At 36.2% G+C, this 15496-nt stretch overlaps 1 protein-coding gene and 1 long non-coding RNA gene across 8 annotated transcripts in view; one reads left to right on the top strand and one right to left on the bottom strand.

Annotated features, from left to right (window-relative positions):
• The window catches only part of LOC145680198 (uncharacterized), a 490330-nt gene that overhangs the window by 133159 nt on the left and 341675 nt on the right, over positions 1 to 15496 (bottom strand). The window contains exon 4 of one of the 7 annotated variants that reach the window (XM_081750479.1): positions 11442 to 12264. The exons of the other annotated variants lie outside the window; for them this stretch is intronic. Within the exon in view, the coding sequence (XP_081606605.1) occupies positions 11952 to 12264 (313 nt within the window). The 3' untranslated portion in view covers positions 11442 to 11951. Of the gene's footprint in view, positions 1 to 11441; positions 12265 to 15496 lie in introns of those variants that run through there. 7 annotated transcript variants of the gene reach the window in all.
• The window catches only part of LOC145680202 (uncharacterized), a 31569-nt gene continuing 27545 nt past the window's right edge, over positions 11473 to 15496 (top strand). The window contains exon 1 of the long non-coding RNA XR_014130619.1: positions 11473 to 11586. This is a non-coding gene — a long non-coding RNA (uncharacterized LOC145680202). The remainder of the gene's footprint in view (positions 11587 to 15496) is intronic.

The raw sequence follows: 15496 nt of genomic DNA, 5'->3' as shown, positions 1-15496 counted from the left end.
GGGGTACAAAATTGTCAAAATATAAACGTAAGCAATACGTTGTACCACGTGTTTGGTCTTTTGGCCCAATTTATCCCCTTTGATGAGGTTCTATTACCTTATATGGTTATATGGTTATGTATAGGGGTCCATTACCTTTCATAAGACATAGGTACATTTGTGCACCCCCGGGAGGGGTACCTTGGCCCACCCCTTTAATTTGGAAAGTGCCCAATTTAAACATTTGGTATTATAGTATAGGACACTAATATAGATCACTATAAATTTGGGTGGTCCACCTCGTTCCCTTTTAGGGGTACAAAATTGCCAAAATATAAACGTAAGCAATACGTTGTACCACGTGTTTGGTTTTGACCTAAGTTATCCTCTTGGATGAGGTCCTATTACCTTATATGGTTATATGGTTATGTATAGGGGTCTATTCCCTATCATAAGACATAGGTACATTTGTGCACTCCTTTAAAAATTTGGGAGGGGTACTTTGGCCCACCCCTTAAATTTTAGAAATTGCTCATTTTATATATTTGGTATTATAGTACTGGACCCTAACATGTATCATGATAAATTTGGGTGGTTCACCTCGTTCCCCTTTAGAGGTACGAAATTGCCAAATTTTAGTATAACCACGTGTTTGTTTTGGCTCAATTTATCCCCTTGGATGAGGTCCTATTACCTTATATGATTATATGGTTATGTATATTGGTCCATTCCCTATTATAAGACATGGGTATATTGATGCACCCTTTAAAAATTTGGGAGGGGTACCTTGGCCACCTCTTTATTTTGGAAAATTGCCCAATTTAAACATTTGGTATTATAGTACTGGATCCTAACATGTATTATGATAAATTTGGGTGGTCCACCTCGTTCCCTTCCATGGGTACGAAATTGCCAAATTGTAGTACAACCACGTGTTTCGTTTTTGACCTAATTTATTCACTTGGATGATGTCCTATTACCTAATATGATTATATGGTCATGTATAGGGGTCCATTTTCTATCATAAGACATAGGTACATTGGTGCACCCCGGGATGGGTACCATAGCCAATCCCTTAAATTTTGGACATTTTTTTCAATTTAAGCATTCGCTATCATAGTACATGACCTCAATATGTATCATGATAAATTTGGGTGGTCCACCTTGTTCCCTTTCATGAGTAAAAAAATGCCAAAATATAAACAGAAGCAATATGTTGTATCACGTGTTTGGTTTTTGGTCCAATTTATCCCGTTTGATGCGGTCTTATACCGTATATGGTCATATGGTCATCTATATAGGTTCATTTCCTATCATAAGACATAAATACATTGGTGCACCCTTTAAAATTTGGGAGGGGTATCTTGACTCATCCACTCAGTTTTAGAAATTGTTTAATATAAGCATTTGGTATCTTCGTACAGGTCTTCAATATGTACCACTATAAATTTGGATGGTCCACAAAATCAAATTTCGGAGGTTATTGACCCCTATTTAGCACGTTATATGGTTTATTACCTTTATATGTTTATGTTCTCTTTTAAATTTGGGAATTATAAAATAACATAATTTGGTAAACGTTTTCTAGGACCCATTGGTGTTCCTCTTATGGCCAAATATTCAAAATTTAAAGGTTATTGACCGGCTTTATTATTGAATAAGTACAGGATTTATTACTTTTCCATAAGACACAGGTGTATTTGTGTATCAATCTTAAATTTTGGGAGGGGTACATTTCTTATTGTCATATCAATAATTGGTAATTGTTCTTTGGGTATCTCATTATGATCACGTGATCAGTTATTGACCTATGATGGATTAGGAGTCCAGGACATTGGTACATTGAAACTTTGTACGATAATTTGAGAATTACGTCATTGGTATTGATTATTACAGCCAAATATAAACGTAAGCAATACGATGTACCACGTGATTGACCTTGATGAGGTAGTGTACAGGGATACATGGCTAACCTTATTGAATCTTATGACTCATAGTCTTAAGGGAATACATGCTACAACACTGGCAAAGTTATTGTTGATGCAATTTGATTGGTTGATCACTATCTTTCGTGCAATCTGATTGGCTGATCACTATCTTTCGTGCAATCTGATTGGTTGCTGATTTTCAAATCTTTGCTGCATTCAGTTTTGTTTTAACATTTAAAAAGTTTTGATTTTTTTTTGTTTGAAACTTTGGTTTGAATTTTTTTTAGTTTAAAAATTTTTGTTTCGAAATTTTTGTTTGAAAATTTTGTTTGAAACTTTTCGTTTGAAATTTTTGTTTGAAAAAAATTTTGTTTGAAAATTTTGTTTGAAATTTTTTGTTTGTAAATTTTTGTTTCAATTTTTTGTTTAAAATTTTTTCGTTTGAAATTTTTCGTTTCCAAAATTTTGTTTCAAAGATTTTTGTTTGGAAAATTTTGTTTCAAATTTTTTTGTTTGAAAATTTTTGTTTGAAATTTTTTTTTTGAAATTTTTGTTTGACATTTTTAAAAGTTTGTGCACTCATTAGTAAAGAACCGGAACTGTTTAGAACAAAAACCTCTGGCAACATTATGGTGCAATAGTACACGTCAGAACATGATAATGAAACGTCATCAGTTTTGCATCATATATAAGTATCGTTCGCGTTAGTATTCATGATAACATCATCATGGCTACTTGTCTGCAGTTTCTAAACACACGTGATGTGATGAAATCATTTACCAAGATTACTGATTTACAACAGAATGTACCTTATAGAATATTAGCTAGCCAAATGATCCCTACAGAGTTTGGATTAAGAATCGTAGTGAAGCTTGAAAATGATAAGAATATAATTTTACCAGCAAGATATTTACCCATGGAAGCATCAAAACAAGAAGAACTGCTGCGTTTCTTAAATACTGGATCTGTATCTTTATGCTATAAAAGACTCTTGGGTCGAAGTCATCAATTTGAATTTAGTACACAGCCGGATTCGTCAGCAATTGTGATGAAATCATGAATTCAAACATCAACACATCAGACATAGTTGTATGAATGTGGTTGCTCGGCATGACGTCAGTAACTGTGATGAAATCATGAATTCAAATGTCAGCACATTCCTTTCCAATGACGTCAGTCGTAGTTCTATAAATCAACCAATACCGTGAAATCATTTGAGCAAGTGCTTTTCAGGAGGAAAGATGTGTACTTCTAACGATAAAGAGTTCATCTTCGCAAGCTATTATCCAATAAATATATTTCAAACAAAACATGTGATGATTGGTATCAGTGCTAGAACATTTGAACCAGTGATTCGATTGGGCAAAGCAGAACAATTTGGTGTACAACTGACCTGTGAAGAATGGCAAATATTATGTTCACGAATCGACCAAATGAACGATTATTTTCATGATGAGCTAAATGTGACCATAGTCAAATCATTAGGCTCAAATCATGAAGTGGTGATGCGTACAGTCCTCGAAGAGAAGATGGTGCGGTTACGTAAAAAGAGTACATTTCATGCCCCTCGCAATATGGTGTATCTAACGGAAACTGAATGGAACAAATTCATCAGCGTATTTCAATGTGTGAAACATGCAGTGGAAGTGTGCAACAAAACTAGTATATTCCTGAAAAAGTACTATTTTGAAAAATGTGTTATGCATATTGTACAACATGTATCTAGATATTGTGATGGTTGTCAACATCGTTCGTGGGTGCATACCTGTATTGATAAACAGTTTATTTGTGATCAAATGGACATTGAGTTTCCACCAATTGATATTGCAATAGACCTTAAAAGACTTCAATTGGAATTAAAATTATATGCTAAAGACAAACTAGTGCAAGAAGTTCAAAATACATTGTATCGACAATATCCAGAACCACTATCTGGTATGGATGTATGTGGAGTGTAATAAAATGATCCATTTCAATGATTTGTGTTTTTTCATTTCAAGTACAGCCCCATGTTCTGACGTGTACTATTGCATCATGAAAAAAAAATGTTGACAAGGTTTTTGTTCTAAACAGTTCCGGTTCTTTACTAATGAGTGCACAATCTATAAAAAAAAATGTCAACCCAAACTTTGAAACAAAAATTTCAAAACAAAAATTTCGAACAAAAAATTTTAAACAAAAAAAAATTGGAAACGAAAAATTTTCAAACAAAAACTTTTAAACAAAAAATTTTCCAACTAAATTTTGCAACAAAAAAATTTCAAACAAAAAAATTTCAAACAAAAAATTTTGAAACAAAAATTTCAAACAAAAAATTTCAAACAAAATTTTCAAATTTTTTTTTCAAACAAAAACTTTCAAACAAAAAAATTTACGTTTCACGGTTAACCGTCAAACGTTATCCGGTTTTTAACTATTCGATTACCAAATAAACGGTTTTGATCATATTTATCAGTGAGTGCAAAATGTTGAACGAAACCAAGATTTTTAAATGTTAAACAAAACAAAACTGAATGCAGCAAAGATTTGAAAATCAGCAACCAATCAGATTGCACGAAAGATAGTGATCAGCCAATCAGATTGCACGAAAGATAGTGATCAACCAATCAAATTGCATCAACAATAACTTTGCCAGTGTTGTAGCATGTATTCCCTTAAGACTATGAGTCATAAGATTCAATAAGGTTAGCCATGTATCCCTGTACACTACCTCATCAAGGTCAATCACGTGGTACATCGTATTGCTTACGTTTATATTTGGCTGTAATAATCAATACCAATGACGAAATTCTCAAATTATCGTACAAAGTTTCAATGTACCAATGTCCTGGACTCCTAATCCCATCATAGGTCAATAACTGATCACGTGATCATAATGAGATACCCAAAGAACAATTACCAATTATTGATATGACAATAAGAAATGTACCCCTCCCAAAATTTAAGATTGATACACAAATACACCTGTGTCTTATGGAAAAGTAATAAATCCTGTACTTATTCAATAATAAAGCCGGTCAATAACCTTTAAATTTTGAATATTTGGCCATAAGAGGAACACCAATGGGTCCTAGAAAACGTTTACCAAATTATGTTATTTTATAATTCCCAAATTTAAAAGAGAACATAAACATATAAAGGTAATAAACCATATAACGTGCTAAATAGGGGTCAATAACCTCCGAAATTTGATTTTGTGGACCATCCAAATTTATAGTGGTACATATTGAAGACCTGTACGAAGATACCAAATGCTTATATTAAACAATTTCTAAAACTGAGTGGATGAGTCAAGATACCCCTCCCAAATTTTAAAGGGTGCACCAATGTACTCATGTCTTATGATAGGAAATGAACCTATATAGATGACCATATGACCATATACGGTATAAGACCGCATCAAACGGGATAAATTGGACCAAAAACCAAACACGTGATACAACATATTGCTTCTGTTTATATTTTGGCATTTTTTTACTCATGAAAGGGAACAAGGTGGACCACCCAAATTTATCATGATACATATTGAGGTCATGTACTATGATAGCGAATGCTTAAATTGAAAAAAATGTCCAAAATTTAAGGGATTGGCTATGGTACCCATCCCGGGGTGCACCAATGTACCTATGTCTTATGATAGAAAATGGACCCCTATACATGACCATATAATCATATTAGGTAATAGGACATCATCCAAGTGAATAAATTAGGTCAAAAACGAAACACGTGGTTGTACTACAATTTGGCAATTTCGTACCCATGGAAGGGAACGAGGTGGACCACCCAAATTTATCATAATACATGTTAGGATCCAGTACTATAATACCAAATGTTTAAATTGGGCAATTTTCCAAAATAAAGAGGTGGGCCAAGGTACCCCTCCCAAATTTTTAAAGGGTGCATCAATATACCCATGTCTTATAATAGGGAATGGACCAATATACATAACCATATAATCATATAAGGTAATAGGACCTCATCCAAGGGGATAAATTGAGCCAAAACAAACACGTGGTTATACTAAAATTTGGCAATTTCGTACCCCTAAAAGGGAACGAGGTGAACCACCCAAATTTATCATGATACATGTTAGGGTCCAGTACTATAATACCAAATATATAAAATGAGCAATTTCTAAAATTTAAGGGGTGGGCCAAAGTACCCCTCCCAAATTTTTAAAGGAGTGCACAAATGTACCTATGTCTTATGATAGGGAATAGACCCCTATACATAACCATATAACCATATAAGGTAATAGGACCTCATCCAAGAGGATAACTTAGGTCAAAACCAAACACGTGGTACAACGTATTGCTTACGTTTATATTTTGGCAATTTTGTACCCCTAAAAGGGAACGAGGTGGACCACCCAAATTTATAGTGATCTATATTAGTGTCCTATACTATAATACCAAATGTTTAAATTGGGCACTTTCCAAATTAAAGGGGTGGGCCAAGGTACCCCTCCCGGGGGTGCACAAATGTACCTATGTCTTATGAAAGGTAATGGACCCCTATACATAACCATATAACCATATAAGGTAATAGAACCTCATCAAAGGGGATAAATTGGGCCAAAAGACCAAACACGTGGTACAACGTATTGCTTACGTTTATATTTTGACAATTTTGTACCCCTAAAAGGGAACGAGGTGGACCACCCAAATTTATCATAATACATATTAGTGTCCTGTACTATAATACCAAATATATAAAATGAGCAATTTCCAAAAATTTAAGGGATGGGTCCAGGTACCCCTCCCAAATTTTTAAAGGAGTGCACAAATATACCCATATGTTATGAAAGGTAATGGACCCTGTATACGCCCATATAACTATATAGGATAAAATCGACCAAATACCAAACACGTGGTTGTACTAAAATTTTGGCAATTTTGTACCCCTAAAGGGCAACGAGGTGGACCACCCAAATTTATAGTGATCTATATTAGTGTCCTATACTATAATACCAAATGTTTAAATTGGGCAATTTCCAAAAATTAAAGGGGTGGGCCAAGGTACCCCTCATGGGGTGCACCAATGTACCTATGTCTTATGATAGGTAATGGACCCCTATACATGACCATATAACTATATAGGATAATAACACCTCATCAAAGGGGATAAATTAGGTCAAAACCAAACACGTGGTACTACGTATTGCTTACGTTTATATTTTGGCAATTTGGTACCCCTAAAAGGGAACGAGGTGGACCATCCAAATTTATCATAATACATATTAGGGTCCTATACTATAATACCAAATGTTTAAATTGGACAATTTCCAAAATTTAAGGGGTGGGCCAAGGTACCCCTCCCAAATTTTTAAAGGGGTGCATTAATGTGCCCATGTCTTATGAAAGGGAATGGACCCCTGTATACGCCCATATAACTATATAGGGTAATAACACCTCATCCAAGGGGATAAATTAGGTCAAAAACCCCCGAAATTTGAATTTTTGGCAATTTTTTACCCATGAAAGGGAACGACATAGACACCCAATACTAATAGAGGTACATACTATGGTCCTAGGCTACCATACCAAATTTTTAGATTTGGCAATTTCCAAAATTTAAGGGGGTGGTCCTATGTACCCCTGCCAAAATTTTGGGGGTGGGCCATGGTACCCCTGCCAAAATTTAGAGGGGGTGGTCCTATGTACCCCTAGGTCATTGACCCCGGCCAGGGACCATGGGTCCTGAGGCAGGGACCCAGGGGCCAAAAAGTTTCCTAAAGTAACGCAATTACTACTATCAGTCCTTTTACACATCGACTTGTTCTTACACAGGATACGAGACAAAGCCTACACAAGCCTAAAACTAACAAGGAATTGGCAATGCAACAGCGTCAGTGACAGTGGTGGCGCTGTTCAGTGACAACTACGTACATAGATAATAACCAACGACAACTTAAAAATAATGATCATAAATAGGACCTTAAACAAGCGCTTGATGCTTTTCCAAATCGTTCAAATCATCACTAGGTCGTTTTGAGCATTTCTGTCCTATAGTCACGTTAACATTATTGTTTTCTTTTTTTTCTTTTTTTTTTAAAAAGTTACGCAACACATACTTATATTTCACTTACGGTACATTTCTTGTTAACCTCTACACAGTTTGAATTAAAATGAAGGTGCGATTAGCATTTTATAACATAATAACTTATTGTATGAATAATTATTTTGAACTACAGTGTGTACACTTTTAAATAATACACTTAACATACCAATTACATTGTAGGTGATAAAATAAGTATAGTTGCAGAATATACAAGACATATTTGAATGTGATTTGTATATAAGCTACTGTACGCGAATTAAAAATAGCGTACTATATAACAGAAACACATTATGTGACTCTTTTATAAGATGTACGATCCATTTCTCGGCCGTAAACACAGCATATTTGCACTATTTTCTCCACAAGTGCTGTTAACGACTTTGCTCATAACTCATATCTATTAGCCATCAATTTCCAGATTAATCTAATTTATTATATTCCACTATAGTTTGTACACAAACTAAACCAACCTCTTCCCTCGACGATGAAGATCTAAGTGTAACATTATTCGAGAGGAGAGCAGCCGAGTTTCCCTTCTGCCTCAAGTGATCACGACAAGCAATTCTAACAACATTCGACTCATTGAGAGTTTGCAAGAGCTAATGCTCTTTCAACAATAGTTTTGCTGCTAAGAATGGTTTAATATGAAATTTCGTTATAAAACTAAAACACTTTGTTGTTACTCTCCTGTGCATAAAGAGCTACGACAAGCAACTCTATCCATCACGACTCTGGCACTCACTAAAGAGATAATGAACACTTTGACCAGTGTATATACACTTGTTTATTAAAAAACTAAATTACAGTGTAACGGTTTCGACAACTTAACGCTGTCTTAATCAAACGGGTGTTAAAGAAACGGGGCATGATATAGATTGAGAAGGTGTAAAGGGGCTAGAAAGGGAGAATAGACCAATGATAAGGGAATGAAAGGAAGCACAAAGGATAAAGAAAGAGAAAAGTGACAAATTAATGAACTGGACAAATGGATTGTTAATACAGTAGAGCGCCGATTATCCGAACGTCGGTCAACCGAACGACCGCTTAACCGAACTGTGTACTCGCTCGCACCTGTTACTCTCCCACCCTACCGTTCATCATCCCCCTCACTCCCAAACCAAGTTTCCCACAGTAGTCGCCGCACTGAGCCACCGCTGGCGGAACATTGCTTCTAATGGGGCCTTCATAAGGCGCTGCTGACCGGTCAAGCTGCCAGTCGCTGTGTTTCAACAATCAGCACACTTCTGTCGGTTTGGCACTGGCTGTAGAAGTACAGTACAGTACAGTACAGTACAGTACAGTTCGATTATCCGAACAAACCAGTTTTCCGAACACCCATGTCCCCCAATTACTTCGGATAATCGACGCTCTACTGTACATGATCTTTGGGATAAATTATTGGAAGAAATTGAAGTAAAGGAACAAGATTGAGCATATTTATATGTAATTTATATTCATATATTTAGTATTATATATAGTTTAATATTGAATATAGTTATATAGAGTTTTATATTGTTATATTTTATAGTTTTTTATGTCTATATATATTTTTATATAATCAGTTGTATGTAGAATAGTCTGTTAATTATATCTAATAGGCATCAAAGGAAGATTAAGAGAAAGTTTTAAGGCAATTGGTCAAGTATAAACAACAGGTGTTTACAGATGTCTGCAAAAGATAAACACAGATGGGAGGGTAATAAAGTCAGGGCAGGTGGCCGACAGATAATGCCCGGGGAAGTACGACTCAGGTGGCTTCCCATGCACCCAAGGAATTTGAGTACTTTCACTTTTAGTATAAATATCTATGCTCTAAGATATTTCTTTCAGTTAGTGTCTGATGAAGACAACGGTAAGTTGTCGAAACCGTTACACTGTAATTTAGTTTTTAATAAACAAGTCTATATACTCTGGTCAGAAGTGTTCATGATTTCTTCAGCTATGACAAGATCACCTCATATGATTTCAGGATTTACAATGTTTAGTCAATACCTGGAGCACACACACCAAAGACATTAACTAGTCTTGAAGATTCACTGATAGAACTCACCTCATGTGTAAGAGGTCCTTGGTTCGATCTCCAGTCATACGAGTTTACGGTAGATAACATCGTGTCGAGGTTTTCTCAAAGTTTTCCCTTTATCTCCTACATTCTCTTTCCTCCAACTACTTCATAATCCCTCCTTCTACTTTAGCCTCAATGGCAAAATCGTGAGACGTAAAGCTAAACATGTTATTTCATTTAATTACTAACCATTCTTCTGTAGAGAAACACACGGCTGCTCATACAACGAGTTATACAGAAACACGCACTTATACAATGAAATAAGGACATATTTCTCTCCTACTTATTACGTTGTAACAGTTCTCCATATCTTGGACCGCAAACTTTTGTCATGATAAGCATAATGCACGACAATCCTAGGGTGAAATTAACATGGAAATACAGGGTGATTCAAAAGTCCAGTAACACCCATATGTATTTACGTATTTTGCAATGAGGTAAAGTTATGGACCAGAAAAACATACATGTGACAAGAGACAAAATAGTAAGTTAATTCTAAACGTCTGTGTAACAAAACGTCTATGTATGTGTCTTCAGGTACGTTCTGCAATTCAACGCAGATTGCGCGAGTGATCGTGGAAAACGCATTCCGAAAAGTTTCTTTCAGTTCATTAGTTGTGTGAAAACGCGTACTGGCCATCACTGATTCCAGACGTAAACTACTGTATTTCTATACTTGGAGTCATTTGAAGGTGGTTGCCTATTCAGTTATAATTCAAAATATCCAGCGTCTAAATAAAAGTATAGTGCAAAATGTACACACAAGATCATGGCAGACGTTCCATCAAAGTTTCTGGAGAGCTGAAAATGTGGCTTAAACACAAGCATTCACGTTAAAGGAGTGTAGATTGAACATGCACTATAAATAGGGACGTGAAGTTTTCGTTTTATCGATAACATCGAAATCTTAAAAATGCAAAGTAAAATATATAGATATACCTAAATATATAAAGAGAACCGTTGTTGGTGTTTTTAAATCGTGAAATAACGCGAATTTGGTACTTTTTCAAAATAACACCAAAATGCACAGCATAAAGCGATAGATTTGCAAAATTGCCATGTTGGCCGGTAACACTAATAAAATAACACAAATTTCCTTTGCAACAAAATGTGATTCACAGAAGACCATCGATCCCGTTATTTTTAGACCAGTTGGTTAGTGAAAGTATGCCCCTGAGATTTTGCTACCTGTGTTCTTGAAGCAATATCTTTGCCAGCTTCCAACGTTGATTCCCCAAGATATTTTTCAGAATGCAACTCCGTAGTTACGGTAAGAAGGCAAAACCTTACTGAAGAAAATGTGGAAATATTGACAATTTTGTCGTTTGAAAAATAAACTATAAATTCACCATTAAGTGAAAATGTGTGTGGATAATGATGTGAATTGCGTTGTAAATAAATATATTGTGATTTTATTTTATTTTATTTATTTACTTTGAAGTGAAGAAAATGTTAAGAAACACTGCAGTGTGGTCTTTAGTCGATATATGTGTTCAAATTATACATTAAATAAATCCAAGTTTGGAGGGATATCGAGCCATTTTTTCTCAGATGGTAAGTCCAAAAATATAATTTAATCTTTTAAATTTAAGATATAAAAATTTAAAAATTATTCATTTAATTTTAAAATTATATTTTATTTTAATTAGCTTTCACAGACCACTTTCTCTATGTTTGCAATATACTTCCTTTTCAAAACCATTACAAAATAAAGCAAATAACGCGTATTTGCTTGTATTAAATCACAAAAACTAACACCGATTTCGGGTAAAAATAACACCGATTTCAGGGATAAAATAAAACGAAAACTTCACGTCCCTAACTATAAATCGTTACATAACTTGAATTTGATTCATTTTGTATAAAATTATGCGGTATCACAAACGTGAATTAAATGCTACATTATAAACTTCTGAATATTATCTAGCGTGTCCGCGTTTATGAAGAATAATGTGATATTTTAAACCAGCTCTAGATTTGAAATTTTTGTTACATAGTTTGCAGAAAAATAACTTCTCATCTGAATGAACAAACATCTTATGACGTTTATAGTTGCTTGCATCATTAAACCATTTCGAACATATTTCACAGCAATAGGGTTTCTCTCCCGTATGAATGCGCATATGACGTTTCAATTTATAGGAATCACAGAATTGCTTTGAACAAACGCGGCAAGATGGCTTCATGAATCCTTCAGTAGTCTCCAGGTTGGATTGACGACCAGCAAAAGCACTGAAAATAAAGAAAGAGAGAAAATGAAGTAGATGCTTTCGCATTTTATTGTTGTTGAAGCTGTAATACGTGAAGCGAAATATATTTGTAATTAAACAAAATTATTACTCAGTACTATAATGATTATTATTTATGCTTAGAAAAAAATGCTCATTTAAGATTTTAGATATTCACAAAGTACTAATCATATTTCCCTGAATGAAGACCAACTACAAATGGGATCAAATGTCAGAAACCGAAATGTACGTCCCAGAATGTTATGACGAATGAGAATACGCTGGACTTTTCCCTCTCATCTGCAAGTTCACATACACTCACAGAACCATATTGGTATCTATTACTCTTGTCGCTGAAAACCATCATCTTCTATTCGCCTTGACCAGGCCCGTAGCCAGCCCAAAAATTCAGGGAGGCCCAGTCGAAGTTTGGGGGCCCGATCCAACTATATTATAGTTCATCACCATATTATAGTTCACTTGAAAGCCTACCGTGAAAATTTTAGAAGGGTCCAGTAAAAATTTAGAGGGGGCGGCCCCCTAGACCCCCTGGATACTGGCCTGGCCTTGCCACCGCAGTCTCTCCCAACACTATGAAAAACGTCCTTGGCGATGATAATGTTTCAGAAGTTATTGTGTGAAAGTAATTCAGGGTGGTAGATCAATATTTAAAAATCGACTGTTTAGTGTTTGTGCAGTCACTGTATATAGCGTTCGAAGAACTTTGGTGGCTCAGACTACATTGATGGCCACTATCCTGTCAGTTAGGGTAGGCCTAGTGGTCCTTCTCTCTAAGAGCACTTCCCTACGTTACGGAGGCACTGAAGACATCATGTCGCTATGAGAATCCTCTGCCTACCATCGTGTTACCACTCATGAACACTAATACGATATGACGAACAACGGCAATTGAACGAACGACTATTTGACTTCTCATTGACTCACTATACAGCTACTCTCGAAGAAACTTAATGGCACAATATACTTTCGTTGGTGTCATCTTCAAAATTCTCCACACTTAATTGCATTTGCCTTATTAGCCGACACCTTTTATATACTATAAAAGTAACCAAGAAAGTTCTGTCACTTTTTTACCCATTACCTTCGAATATCGATATATCACCTAAGACGTACCTGGAAGACCGTTTTGCGATTCAGAAATCCTCGCAAAACTCCACAGTTTTGACTTTTTCTTGAACACGGCTCAACTGCTGACAGTAGATAGTTGCATTGATGCTCTGGCGAGCCGGTAGCAGTTCCCGATACATGATGCTCCGAGCAATCCACCTTCTAGTGGTGCGCTGCTGATTTCGGCTGTTTTGGAACCGGTTCATGTGGTGCTAACCAATGATGACGGCACCGTGGAGCTTCGTACAGGACCCACTTCTCATCACATGTCAACACCCTGTCCAGAAGTGGCTCCTTCCTCAAACGAGACAGCAAAGAAACACAGGTGTCTGCTCGCGTTGTCTTCTGGCCCGGAGTCAAATCATGTGGGAACCATCGACCCAACTTGTAGTGCTTCCCAAGTTGACGGAGGTGCTGTCGAATAGTTTATCCACTCACACTGAATTGTAGTCCCAGTTCCTCACATGTCTAGGCACTGTTGCCTCAATTGCTGCTTGAAAATCTACATTTTGTACATGTGTTGGTTTTCCGGCTCGAGGTGCGTCTTCCAGTGTTTTGTCAGTGTCCTTAAACTTGTTAAATAATCGCTGCACTGTCCGCGTAGTAACGATACCCTCACCAAAGGCCTGGCATATCTTCCGTCCCGCTGCAGCGGCGGTTGACTCCAGTTTGAACTCGTACAGCATACACATCCTTATGACACTCTGTGGAGGTCCCATGTTCACTCTGTCCTTATGCAAATTTACGGTGTAATTGAACTGCCACAACCAGGTAGTACGTTGTATATACCCACACCAACAACTGTTCTTCGGGTTGTCTCGATTCGCATTCAACTCACGGTATGAGGGCCAATTGAACACAGACCTCCACAAAAATGACAGAACTTTATTGGTTATCTTTATAGTAACAACATGCCCTTTACAGACACCATGATTAATCTCCGTTTACACCGGCCGGTGTGATGGGACCTACAAACTAACATCAGTATACTCTTTATGAATACAGTGAAACCTCCCTTAACGGACACCTCTCAATAACGGACACCTCTATAATACGGACACATTCTTTTGTCCCGGCAAAAATATATGTTCGCTTATGGAACAAAACCCTCTCTTTTACGGACACTCTCAGATACGGACGCGGACAGTCCTTTTTTCCCCAGACATTTCAATAACCTCTTCATAACGGACAGGAATTATTCTCGGTTCTGCGATATATTATTTCTCACAAGCGTATCTATCATTAGTCTAGACCTAGTGAACCATCAAACAGAACAGCTTCAAGCTGAACTTGAAATTCTTTTTTTCTGCCCGCAATAAACTGCTTTCTGGTGAAAATCCTAGAAAACCTTCAATAAGCAATAACACTCATGCAGGGTCAGACGTATGGCCAAGAATTCTATACGAACTATCTTCCCTTCCCTAACAAATTCAATCCTTTTGCCTCTGGGCCTTGCATCTTTCCCGACAATTTCATAGATAACAAAACAAACATTGTTTGTTTTACAGTAACATTTTCAACGAGCAATTTGTCCTCTCTTACTTTTTTTTTTTTTTTTTTTTCGGAAAAGCAACCTTTTTCTTTTACTTATAATACTGTAACAAGTCTGGGTTGGAGTTTTCCCGGCTTCCTTTTCACTTTCTCTAAGAGGATATTCTTTGAGATTGGCGCTGGGTCAACAAACATATGCACTCCCATATGCCTTTTCATCCATTCCGCCAACGAAGATACCACGGCAGTACACAAACGCACACACACACACACTTCTTTCTTCCGCAACCGTATTGAGGATTCTCAGAGGACATTTGCTAATGAGTTTTATTACCCTTGTAGAGCAAATGTATGCCTTTTTCGTTAAACAAAAGAATTCAGCCGAGTAGTTGGTTCCTAACGCATCTTTTGAGAAGGTTCTGAAAATTTTAAATATATGAGAAACGCTTACAGGGTGATGACATGTACTTAAGGAAATTAACATATACGCATTATCTTTTGCAGTACCGGTATACGAATATATTAAGATATCCCCCATCAATAATATTATTTAACACAAATGAATTTTTCCTTAATCTCTCCCAGTAATTCAAATAGTACTAATAGAGTATTTTCAT

Source organism: Thermobia domestica, chromosome 3 (assembly GCF_964235325.1).
Source record: "Thermobia domestica chromosome 3, izTheDome1.hap1.1, whole genome shotgun sequence".
Lineage (NCBI taxonomy): Eukaryota > Metazoa > Arthropoda > Insecta > Zygentoma > Lepismatidae > Thermobia > Thermobia domestica.
The sequence above is the reverse complement of the archived record's forward strand: the minus strand, read 5'-3'. Positions and strand labels throughout refer to the sequence as shown.